The sequence below is a fragment of the Saccostrea cucullata genome, unplaced genomic scaffold (assembly GCF_032062105.1).
Source record: "Saccostrea cucullata isolate Sc308-1 unplaced genomic scaffold, CSIRO_AGI_Scuc_v1 ctg8869, whole genome shotgun sequence".
NCBI lineage: Eukaryota > Metazoa > Mollusca > Bivalvia > Ostreida > Ostreidae > Saccostrea > Saccostrea cuccullata.
Genome location: NW_026930319.1, coordinates 28,105 through 41,233, shown reverse-complemented (window position 1 = coordinate 41,233; position 13,129 = coordinate 28,105). Strand labels below are relative to the sequence as shown.

The 13,129-nt window shown below is 33.1% G+C and overlaps 1 protein-coding gene across 1 annotated transcript; it reads left to right on the top strand.

Annotated features, from left to right (window-relative positions):
• Window positions 1–10,349: 10,349 nt before the first annotated feature.
• LOC134283706 (uncharacterized) lies at window positions 10,350–12,014 on the top strand. The gene has a single exon (XM_062766193.1). The coding sequence runs from the start codon at window positions 10,350–10,352 to the stop codon at window positions 12,012–12,014; it is 1,665 nt and encodes a 554-aa protein (XP_062622177.1).
• Window positions 12,015–13,129: the final 1,115 nt, after the last annotated feature.

The following is a 13,129-nucleotide window of genomic DNA, read 5'->3' as shown; positions in this document are numbered from 1 at the left end:
ACGGCGTTAGTCGTTTAATTTTTTTTTAAGTTTCACGTCTTGTGGATAGTGCACAAATTAGAAAATTAAGTATATGGAATACTTTAATGGGAAATAAAGACAAACGAAGTGTAGTTATTTGTTTTTAGAAATTATATTGAAAAATAATAACGCCATTATGTCCTCTTTGTTACCCCAGCAGTGTTTGTCGTGTGATTTTAAACTTATTTGACAACCGTATGAATTAGGTTTTATAAAAATAAATCCACAAGATACTGATGTACAAGTAACAGTAACTGGCATAATGCGCCGTTGCTTTACTCTTTAGTTTTTATAGAAAGTTGCACGGAATACCCGATTTCGCGGATTCAACGATACCCTGATATCGAGTATCATACGCGATTTCACGGATAATACCCGATTTCGAGTATTCTCTCCGACCTGTTAAATGCTAAGCATCCTCCTTGCAGTGCCCCATTTGAAAATAACTTTTAACACAGAAAAGAGACCCGCCGTAACACATAATTATGTTTAGGATACTTTTTATCTTTTTAAAAAGTTTTAAAGAAACCAAGAAATTATCAAGACTTATTCCATGAAAAATTAAATATAATCATGGTATTCGGTAATAAACTCATCTATCCACAACAGATATATGCACATGTCAACCACGTGCTCAGTGGAAGTTTTGCTGGAGTGGGGTTAAAATCGCGCTTTTTAATTAATCAGACGATGCGATGCAACAAATAAAAGTTAGTAAGTCATATAACCTAATGATTATTACTTAGTAATGTCTGGTCTTGATGTTATTATGGTCACATTTATCCTAAAATCAATGTTATTCGAAGTCTGTGTGACAGAGGAATGGCGGTCGAAATAAACACCATGCCTAAGAAAGAACCCCATATGAACAATCAAATTTTCAAGAATTATAGATAATGACAAGAAAAAAGCGAAACAAATGGTTGTAGCCATATTATCAATGAATCGAACTGACATCATTTTCAATGCATTTTTCATCTCGTGAATGCTGTAGCTGCGCAGTTCTAACATGATTAATTTACTTCTAATTAAAACAAAATAAACTTAATTATTTACTAATTTTGGTCTCTAACAGTAGGTAATGAGTGCATTTATTTAGCACTTTGAGTAACTTTGGGCTAGTTTAGTAGAGTATTAAGCACATTCTTGGTATTTCTTATTTCACACTAGACTTGATCCAATATGGCTTGTACATCCCCCTTTACGATACCAATAAGCCATTCCTCAGGTATTTAACCGGTATCAAAAATTACATTGAAAAGATCTACATATAGTGGCAAAAAACTTGATATTGTTGCACTTAAATATTCTTGACAGATTTGATCATATCCTAGAGCATCATTATTTTTCAGTTTGTTAACTGCTTGCAAGATTTTTTCTGCAGAGATATGACAATTTAAAAGGGTGTTATTATCGAGATTGACATCATAATCATCAACAACAACTTCATCATATTTAGATTCATTAAGTTTTTTCAAAAATCGTAATTGATTTGATAGCGACTTCAGTTTTAAATCTAGCCTTCGAACTATTTAAATTCTCCAATATTCTTTAAATTTACTTTTCTGTGGATTTTCTTATTTTGAGGTTATAGATAAAGTATGTCCTTTAATACATTTCTCCATTGTATTCTTGTATTCTTTACTTCTGGTCTAATTCTCCCCGAGAAAATTTTGTTTTAAATGGTTCTAAATGGTGCATTTTCCAGCATTTTGGGGGTACTTTTTGTAGCTTTCTTAAAGACTGATCATCACAAATTTTTAATGAAATGTTTCCAATTTAATTTAACTTTAACACAAGACTTTAGACTTTGCTTTAAAATAAAATGTTAAATCTGACAATTTTAGGAATACAAGCAGTTGACTTCAAGTTGTCTTTACTTTACAATTAATTTAGTCATAATATGTCAAGCTGACTTCCAAGATACATGTACAACTAATGTGCAAAATTTTTAAAAATTGAATTCTTTTTAGAATTCCTTACTAGTGCTTTTCAACTTACTTGAGTATATACTGTCAATATAATATTGGAATACAACACACGTGTACAATTAATGAAATTTCAAACTGAAGAAAAAAATTACATAAACTGGAGAATCTGTCAAAACTAGAGGGGTTTGCTAAGCCAACCTGATTTTTGTAAAAAAAAAATATGTATATATATATTAATTTAATTTTTAAAACGGTAAAAAAAAATAGCTTATTGATTTCATAGTTTAAAAAACATGCATTTATATAGTCTTGCAGTTTACCCACACGGGCATTAAAATGACGTAATAAAAAGGAAGAATAAGTGTCATGTGAGAGATTAAACAATTCTCTCTCTATTTCTAGAAACAATCTTTTGATGCATATTTTGTATTTTCAGGGGGTATATATACAGCTCCAAACAGAATGTCATTTGGTAGATTAAACAAAGTTTTGGCAACTGACAACTAGTAGACATATGAGAAACATGTATTATGTACACTAAAAAATTTAACAAAATCTACTTTAAGGACAAACGCAAGGTACCTTACCTACTGATAATTTTTCAAGATATTCTAAATTTATACTTATAATACCATTACATGTTTTTAGACAAAAAATCAGCATGTGTTACCAGGGGTTTTGAAAAGATATCAGATTATGAAAATTTTTGCATTTATCAAAGAAAAATGTACCAAAATTACAAAACATAAACTCCAGATATTTTTTTTCATCAAAATTTGTTGTAGAAGAAGTGTACAAATCCATAAATAGACAATAAAAGTATTCCACACAGGTCCTTCCTTTAGTGGAATTCTTCAACTCCAGGGAAGAACCCAATAAAGTTCAAACTACGTTGCGTATGACCTTAACGGCTAAAACTATCCCGCCAGATTTAACCTTTGCTGTATTGAATCTATTTTTCATGTAAGTACAATAACCTGGTATATTATCGCAAATTTCGCTTCAAAGTATACACTCCAGTCGAAATAGCGTTGCATTGAGTGATGATACTGTTGGATTTGACAATTGAACAATTTGAATCACGGATTTCGTTTTATAAAACAAGCGTTTTAATTGGTTGATTAGGACCCGCCCACTCTCATGCGGTGTCCTTTGCTTGTATAAAGTTGGAGAGCGTCCAACGGCCTCGCGTATAGCCATGTTAATGATGTTTGATTGTCGGAAAGTTTTGTTGACTTTCTGAATAAAAAAAACAAACTACAAATTTTTTTAGCATGTGATATATTCCTTACGCAGACGGTACATGGATATCATTCGATGGCGCACACTATTTCATTTCATTGTACATGTATTTCTGCCGATTTCCTATTTACGGCAATTTACACTTAAGGTGTTTTTTCTGTGCGACTTTTCAGCGCATAAACAAAAAATTCTCCATGTTTTAGTCACAAGTGAGCTATTTCATTGACCTTGCAAACACGAGCAAATTTCAAATGGGGGTATTACTGGAAATCATGTTATTACCCAGCTGATAGCGGACAACTTCTTATTCAGTGAAAAAAAAATATAAATTCAAAATCATAGGTGGTAAAACACGTAAAACATCGGATTTTTTTCAAAAGTTTACTGTTTTATTGTCAATACTGTCAAGAATACCGTATGTTTTAAATCCATGTGTGCTACTACGCTCCCATTTCAACGGTCGTCATTGCAATAAACATGCGACCAGAAAAATCTAGATCTTTGTTCTTTTGTGCGGGCAGTGCAATTTTTACTGTTATTGCGAATGTTATTCATTAAGAAATAAGAAATATCACTTATGATAATTCATGTTAAAAATAATTAATGTAACAACATTTACCAAATCTAAGTACGTTTTCTTCTTATTGGTGTATTGAAGAAAAAAACGAGAGATGTGCCCCGGGAACATGCACCTGATATAACATGACATGACTGCTGCCAGTTCTGAAACATATATCGTATTTGAAGATCATTATACAGGTTACCCATACTCACAATAATTTAATAAGGTATTGTATAGGTCTACTAAATACTTAGTTCAAAAGTACCACTTTTTTTGCCCGTTTTCTACAACTGTTCTATCTTACTTGGAAACATTCCATATTTTCGGCTTTATATTTGAGAAAGTGTGTGGGCCTATAAAAAAGCACCAATCAGATTCTTTGTTGGATTGCGCAATTGAACTTCAGTCAGATTCATCAGTATCGTCACTCAACGCATCACAATATCGACTGAAGTCAGTACTTTCAAGCAAGATTTGCGATAATATCGTCAGTATTATCCGCTATTGTTTCAGTTAAACACAAGATGTCACATATATATCTAAAAATTCAGGATACTGTAGTCTACGCCTGAGCCGGCATACATTTAATGTCAGGAATTTTAGTCGGCGTGGAGACTGATCTTCCTCGCGCCCCTAGCCGTCGCGATCTGTAGTTGACGTTTGGTGCGGTCTTTGTTGGGCTGTCGGTCAGTGTTGATCCTGTTCAGCTTCCCCTGATTGGTTACGTATTGAACAGCCTGATCAGGCGGTGGAGTGTAAACTTTGCCGTCTATGTATAATGTGTCCCGAACAAGTTTAACCTTTTTGTTATCCTTTCTGGCTTGTCGGATGACGGGGTATAACTTCTTCCTTTTTACTTCAATCTCTGGGGGATATTGCTCATTGACCCAGACATGAGTTCCGCTTAATTTTTGGGGTACACGTGTCCGTATGAACTCACAATCTTTCAAGACTTAACCAGTATGATGCGGGGTATTCGTTAAATTCGTTTCACTTTCCCATTCTATGCATATTACATGTAACAACAAGCCCAACTTTTAAATAGCGACTTATTTTGATTAAAATTGTCCAGATTTTCATAACCGTATTGTATTTTATTGAAATCCGTGTCATGATGTACACAAACAGTGTATATAGAGACATTTAGAAATATTGTTGTGAAGATTTAATTTATAGGAAAAAAATAATCGAAGAAATTAAAACTTTAAGTGGTACCTGTAAACTGCGCAACGAAATCGAGAAGAAACGGAAATTAAATGAAAGCTAATGAAACCAAACCAAACCATAATTGAAAGGAAATTGAGAATCAAAATCAAATGAAATGAAAATTTTAAACTATGAACGTGCTTGTCGTTTCAAAAAAACCGTTCATAGCTATCCAGACAAGCACTACTTTTTTGATTTATGTCTCTTGACCTTAATATACTAAAGTGAACTGAAAAAATTTAAAAAATTAATTAGTTTTGTACATTCCAATGTTTGTAACTTAGATCCGCAAATCTGAGCCACCACCTTACTCTCGTTTTTGCTATTTGGAAGCTGTTAACCGAAAATGTAAATAGATTTTTAATTAAATTTACGACAATTACTATGCGAGTGACATCTGAATATAGTTTACGGACATCATCTTACATGTATACCTAGTGTATTCTTAGAAGAGATAGTATGAACTTTTGTGCAAGCATTTCGGAGTTTATTGTTTTCACTCATATGGAGACGCCACCACTTTCTCAGACCGGAGAGCTGCAAATTTTGTCCTATACTAGGGTTTATTCTACCTATTCCCACTTTTTGAAAATCAGGTAGGAAAAGGTAAGATTTCATGTGGGAATAGGTGGAATTTTTGTGTAAACAAATAATTAACTATGAAAACACATAATTACTATGTAAACAATGATCCACAATTATTAATGAATACCTGTTGGAATAGAGGACCAGTATATTCACTTTTTAGAATTATAAATCTGACTTTTTTACTATAATATTTGAAAGAAAAATAAGTGAATTAAATCCTTTTTTACAATGTTCATAATTTCAATGCCCCCCTTCCCCGATAAATCTATTTATTTTATGTTCTAGAATTAAGATATGAAAGTGCTTTTTTTCTTTGTTATTTTCTCAAATCCATATTTTTCATTGAAATAATTCATATTTTTCATATTTATTCGTTATTTTGTTATTTTCTCAAATCCATATTTTTCATTGAAATAATTCATATTTTTCATTAAATTTATTCGTTATTTTCTGTCTTAAAATGTACAAAATACAGATAAATCTAAGAAGGAGTGTAATTAGTCAATTACTGTAAAAACAAATTAACTATCTAAACATCTATTGTTCTTTGCAAGTGGGAATAGGTTGAATTGAAATTCTTAAAAAGTGGGAATAGGTAGAAGACACCCTATACGGTTTGTTCCCGTTTTGCACACATTTTAATTACAGGTAATTAAAAAATGTGTGAAAACGGGAATTTGACCAGGTGAGATAATTACTTAATTGCTATAGTCTATACCATACTTAATAAGTATGTGGAAGGTAAAGTTGTATTGAAAAAGTAAGAGAATAAATACATTGAGAATTTTATCAAGACTTCACACCTATCAAGACTGATTTTTTTTTAAAGAAATTGGACTTAATTAATAAATAATATGAAATAAATATTAATATTGTATTCAATAAAATCAAATATTTTCCCATAAATATATATAGAATTTTAACAAAATGTTTATAAAATTGTATTAAGAATACATTAAGCTAAATCAGGTATTCAAAGGTAAATCCAGGTAAATCCAAACCAGAAATCAGACTATAATTGCTATAAAAACACACTTCACACTTTTTGTTCTATACCTAATTACAAATGTGTGCAAAACGGGAACACACCCCCTATACTAGTATATACTCGGCACTCATTGTTATTCAGCAGTGAGGGATCTTTTTCCTGCCAACACCTACTGTAACACGGGGCCTCGGTTTAAACGGTCTCACCCGAAGGACCGGTCTCCACGTCCCAAAGTGGGATTCGAACCTGAGACGTAAGGATCAGCCCCTTACTTCGTACTCTAGAGCAGACGTTCTAACCACTGCACCACGCAGGCGACTGTTACCGGTTTCAATAGCCCTCTGCTCTACTTTTGCACGTTTTCAGCTTGAGAACAATGAGCACCGTGATTCTCAGTTATCTCAGCATAGAGAGCTCAGCAACATTATTTATTAAATTCAACACTAAAGACGACAATAGTTACTAGTATTTATCAGAAACAACTACCGGGTATAATTATAACCAACAACAGTAATTATCTCAGTATGTATCAGCAAGAACAGCGCAGTATCAGTAATAATCAATCATTTTCATGAAAATTTGGGATTCTGATCACTTTTTGGTCACGTAGAGACGTGATAATATACTAGTTTTCCTAGATATGTTATGTTGCATGATTTACCAATAGTTCCCCCATACAATGCAGTGAGAAATATAGACAATTTTCAATTAAGTTGTAAACAAATTCTAAGTATTTGCGTAAGTAAATCTCAAATGATAATTTTATAGCATTTAAGGTTATTAAATCATTTGCTACCTACCCCTTTGCAATCAATTCTTCATTTTGAGCAGATTACTCCTTACCTATCCCAGCCAACCACTAAAACGGATCATTAATTAATTTAAATAGGGTCTCTTAAAGGGGTGCATACATACAGCTTATAATTAATACATTAGTTTCCAAAACTGCATTCACTATTCAATTATTGCATTAAATCAAGATCTACAGATAAGTATAATATATATTTTAGTAAATAAATTTATAACAACATTGAACAAGATGTGAACTCTACATCACGTCTCTCCTCTCCTGACCCACTGTGCAAATGTCATGTGACATAGAATATATTCTTTTCCAGTATAATATGCAAATCAAGGATACAAATATTCGTTAGATACCAGTACTATCAAGAGGTATTGAACTGCGTCGTTTGATATTCATAGGAAAAGAATGCATGTGGGGTATTGTGTGTAATAGTTGGCTACCTGCCTTTGTATAATATTTTTTTTTACATCAACAAAAAGCAATTTTAGGAATATATATACAAAATTATATATTTTTTAAATATTTACATGGCATAATAGTCCTGTGTTTAGACATCTTAAAAGCTTTGATTTTATAAAGTTAACCCTTTTGAAAGCAATCCACGATCAAATCCATGATACCATTTCTATAATAACCAATTCAACATCCCAAATATCGAAGAGAACTTAAGAGTGAGTGACATTTTATAAATAGAACTTATGTGTATTTACTGTGGGTGTTTAAACAATAAAGAGAAATGTTCATGTGTACCTTGAAAAACAGTTTTTATACCAGCACTTTTAAAGAAAGTGCGATGTTATTGTTGGTACAATGTACCTTGAACCGTCCTAAGGGTTTTGGAATTTTCAATTTTATCTTGGGCAAGATGGGGACAATAACCAGGTTTCCAGTATACTCTTTTACATTTTACGCAGTAACCTAATCATCTTTTGGAAGATAATTATTGATGCTCTGAAAACATGCAATAAGATTCGGAATTTTCATCATGGTTGTCAAATGGGGGTCAAAAATAATGTTTTTCTACGAAGACCTGCTTCCATTAACTCCTTTTTTCATTTTATGTACGTTGATTGATAAGAACAGCCCTTGCAAGAATATTTCATTCTTATGAGACGTCATAACATACTGGTAAAGGACTTCAAATTTAGACCTTCCATTGGCACTCAGGGCTCCCAGTGAACAGTGAGGGAACACTATCATGCCAAAGTCTACCGTATTAAGGACAACAGTTTTTAAAATTTCATTCAAAAGAATTATGATATTTACTGAAAGCGCTGGACCCTTTAAGAAAATCTTAGTACGTGTTTAAACGTCTTGGGTTACGACGGGACCAAGAATCGAAATTTAGAACCCCCGATCACGAACATCTAACTGAAACTTTGAGTAGATTCATGTATATGATCATAAATACATTTACATCCCATCTCCATCATAAAGGTATATGTGATAAGAATGGACTTTCTTATTTCTTGAAAGAATATCATGATTAGAAAAATTTTCAAAACTTCTGTCAGATTTATCCTTATATTTCTGGTTAGGTAGATACTAAACATTATACTTGGGGTATTAGTTTAGGAATACTTCATTTATAATTAAGGGACATATTTTAGGGTAAGGGTATCGAATACGTATTTTGTACTCTTAATCTGCACGGGAAGTTACATTCCCTTTGCTCAATTGGGGTACGAGGGGCGACGAAAGGGTCCATGTAACTTAAAGTTTACGTTTTTTAATATTTAAACGAATTTTATATTTAAGTTATATTATTATAGTGTTAATGATATAATGCAAATTCTAAATTGAGGATGCAGTTTTGGAATTTTTTACTTGTAAATTATAAACTACATGTATATGCAGGTACCCCTTTTCGACCTTATTTCAACTGATTAATGATCCGCTTCGCCTGTTGGCCAGATAATTTAAAAACATATCGGCAGTAGTTGGGGATAAATTGCGAGGAGGTTTGTAACAAATAATTTATTTAATTTCAAAAGGTGTTTATATATATATATATTCTTAAATACTAGTATTACATTTTTAATTAATCTTCTAAACAAATTGAAAAAAGAGTATATTTCTTTTTGCATAAAGTAACAATGGCATATAGAAAAAGATTTATACTAAACGAATTAAAGACTGATAGTATTTAAAAACAAATAAAAAAATCACTGAAGAAGACAACAAGGGGAATCAAATTATCTATGAAATAGAAAGTGATAAACTTAAAAAAGAGAAAAATCTCGAATCCATAGAAAGGAGAAATAGGTATTTAAAAATGGAATATTTTTTAGCAAAATTAAGACTGTCTAAGACTTATTTGTATTTTGGCGACCTCACTTTACAGAAATACTTGTAATTTTAATTAAAAAATAAAATTTTGTTCACGATTGCAAATTTTGTAGCTCAGTTCACAAATATACTTAGACTTAAAGAAAAAAAGCACAGATGTAGTGTGTAGTTGGACAATATGTTTTTTTTTTTCCTTTCTAAAAATTTTATTTAATGCATATAGGTGCCTCCCTTTCCGTCTCCCTCTTTCTAAAAAAAATAAAAGTATTCTGGCTCCTATTATTTTACGTATTTACAAGGCGGAGTAATTTGATGAAAATATTACTGTTGTAAAATTAGTTTAAATAAATAACAAAATGAAAGGATAAAAAACAAAGAGGTCAAAACGGAGCAAAAACGATTTATCTCTTAAGTGTTTGAGTGTGGGCATAGCCCAAAATCATGAGCAGAAAAGCCAGAAATGTATTAAATTACTTTTCTTCATATAACTGTCACGCATATTTTCTGAAAAATAATCATTCTTATAACAGTATAACTGAAAATCATGCAATTTGTTACACTTAACTTGATTCCAAATTTACTGTTTTTCTTGTTATTAACGCTGTTTAATCCGAAACCTTTCTATAAAGACACAATTTTGTGTCCCAAAGCATAGTTAGGTTTCACTGTATAAATTCATTTATAACAAAATTACTTTTTTAAAATATAGTTAAAAAGATGGCCTCCTCAAAACTCAATCAAGGACAATACTACATAGAATGCGACATTTGTAATAATCCTATAAACTTCAAATGCAAAAGATGTTTTGTGAACCTATGCACCACATGTGTAGGACCACACCTGCTTTCCAAATCAGAAAATGGACATAATGTTGTAAAATATAATGAACAAAGCAATCCGGAGGTTGGAGAGTGCCTTGTCCATCCCCAGCAACAGTGTTGCTCTTTTTGCAAAACATGTGATATTCCTGTCTGTGTCCTGTGTTTAACAATCAAGCACAAAGAACATGACACTTGCGAATTATCCGAGAAAGTCGGCATATTATCTGATTTTATCACGGAAAAAAACAAACAGCTACAGTCCATGCGATCAAAATTTGAAACAGTTCTTGCTCATATCATTGCAAGATCGGCGGTACTCCCACAAGTATACAAACAGACAAAAAGCAACGTTTCTTCCTTTGCCAGAGAGAGGCATCAGGATATTGATAAAACAGAGAAGGCAATGCACAAAGACCTAGATCATATGCAAGAAAAACACTCTGATGAATTATTAAAGAAGAAGCGAGAATTTGAAAAAATCGAAAAGAAATTTAAAAGCCTAAAACAAAAAGTTTTCAGCTTAGCAAAATCCAAAGATGTTTCTGGTTTAATGAAACTTAAGCTTGAAATTGAAAATCAACAAGTACCAACTTTCATAGAAGAAATACGCCCGGCATTCTTTCAACCTTGCATGATGAATGAAAGTTTAACATCATCGTACTTAGGTCACATAGAGACAATTGCATCGCACAGGTTAACTATTGACAACCTGACACAAGGAGATAAACTCTCATCACAGCTCTCAGTACTAGATGTACCTATAGTTCTGTCTACCATTGACACAGGGTTTCCAGCTAATAAAACAAACAATAACCGCCTTTATGCCGTGGTTCCCATCAGTGACGACAGATTCTGGGCAGGAGGAGAAAGTAAAGAGGTCAAGTTGTTTGATGTCCAAGGACGTCTTCAAGACACTCTCATCAAAAACGATATAGGATTACACTTGACTCATCTTAATGAAAACGTCGTGTACATCGATTATACTAAAAAGTCTGTCAATAGTTTAAAAGAAAGTATAGATCATACGTGTTTCTTTATCGGAGAGTGGGATTCTTATGGCATTGCCTGCACCGGGGCAGGGGACCTCCTTGTCTGTCTCTACAAGACAGACAAAACAGACTCCAAAATTGTAAGATACAGCAGTTCCGGTGACGTGCTGCAAGAAATCCAGTACGATTCCCAGTACCAGCCTCTGTTTAAAAGAGCAGTTTACGCTGTGGAGAATGGAAACGGCGACATTTGTGTAGCTGACTGGGATAAAAATGCCGTCACAGTTGTTGACAATCTCGGAATATTCAGGTTCTCTTACACAGGGAACAAAGCAACCAAGGATGAAATTAGATATTGCTCCCTGACAACAGACAGCATGCATCACATCATCATCAATGACTTCCTTCACCACAAGATTCACATGCTGGACAGGGACGGTCGATTCCTGAGGTACATCATTCCTGATCAAGGGATAAAGAATCCGCGTGCCGTGTGTGTCATTAGGGAGGGGGAGTTATTGGTGGGGGAGTGTATAACGGGAATAATCAAGAGAATAAAGTACCTAGCCTAAGAATAAAACTTGAAGGCAAAATAGGCTTTATGATTTGATTTTGATACGTCAATGTAAATACGTTTTGTCTGCAATGATTGGTGTCTCTCTTTTTTTTTTTTAGAATACATATTTGCAGTTAGACTTGCATAATGAATTACCACATGGACTATTTAATTATTTGAATTCTGTACTTATGAACAGAACTTTAATGTGAACTTGAATTGGACTAGCAAACAAAATCGACATGTTTCTAGATTATTTCTGTTTGAACTTACAGTTTCATTGTATGTAGATAAGCAAGTTTTATTGATGTTGATAGTGATTTTATTGCCCTGAAATCGAAGATTCTGGGTACATGGTTTTTTTTTTTGCCCTCTCCGTCTGTCTCTCGATCTGTTTTTTTTCTGTTTATATGTTTGTCTGTTTATGCACAAAATCCTTAACATCCTTCAAAATACTTCTAGTAGCATTTCATGAACATTATCATATTTGTGTATTTTCATTACCTGAGTCTGTCTTGGATTCGTTAACTTAATATGTCCGACGGTGGAACCGTAAGGGCGAACGCAGTTCATTTTTGTTCAACTCTACACACCTTCTCAATTGTCCTTTTACATTATTCTTATTACATTTTTCAGGAAACTCATCAAGCATGCATTTACTGCGTATCGTATATTTCAAGCCGATGTTGCCGACTCCCGATGCATCGGGATCGAGATGCCTAATTTCTTGGATTTTCCCGACATAATCGAATATACCGAAGTCGTTGAAGTGACGAAAATGAGACGTCACGTACAAAGTCATGTTTACTGAGGATGTAAACGATAGTTTTGTGGCATGGAAAATACATTAAATCGTTGTTTGTTACTGTTTTCAAGTAAGTTGTTGCTATGCTTTAGTTATGTTGCTATGCACCGCTTAGTGGTGTTTGGAATTTTTCACGTGGGCTCATAGAATTTTTTTTGAATATTTTGCAGATTTCAGCCTGAATTTCCTCCGTTCATACACGTTGTCTATGGAGCTCGCTACGTGAGCGGCGCTTCACGCCATCTTACTGATATGTTGACGGTGCGACCGTTAGAGCGAGCGCAGATACTCGTATTCAGTACTAATTTAGGTCGGACTCGTGACAT

What these genes read in the sequence shown, in the direction of transcription:
- LOC134283706 (XM_062766193.1), top strand. Translation starts at nt 10,350, where the DNA reads ATGGCCTCCTCAAAACTCAATCAAGGACAATACTACATAGAATGCGAC.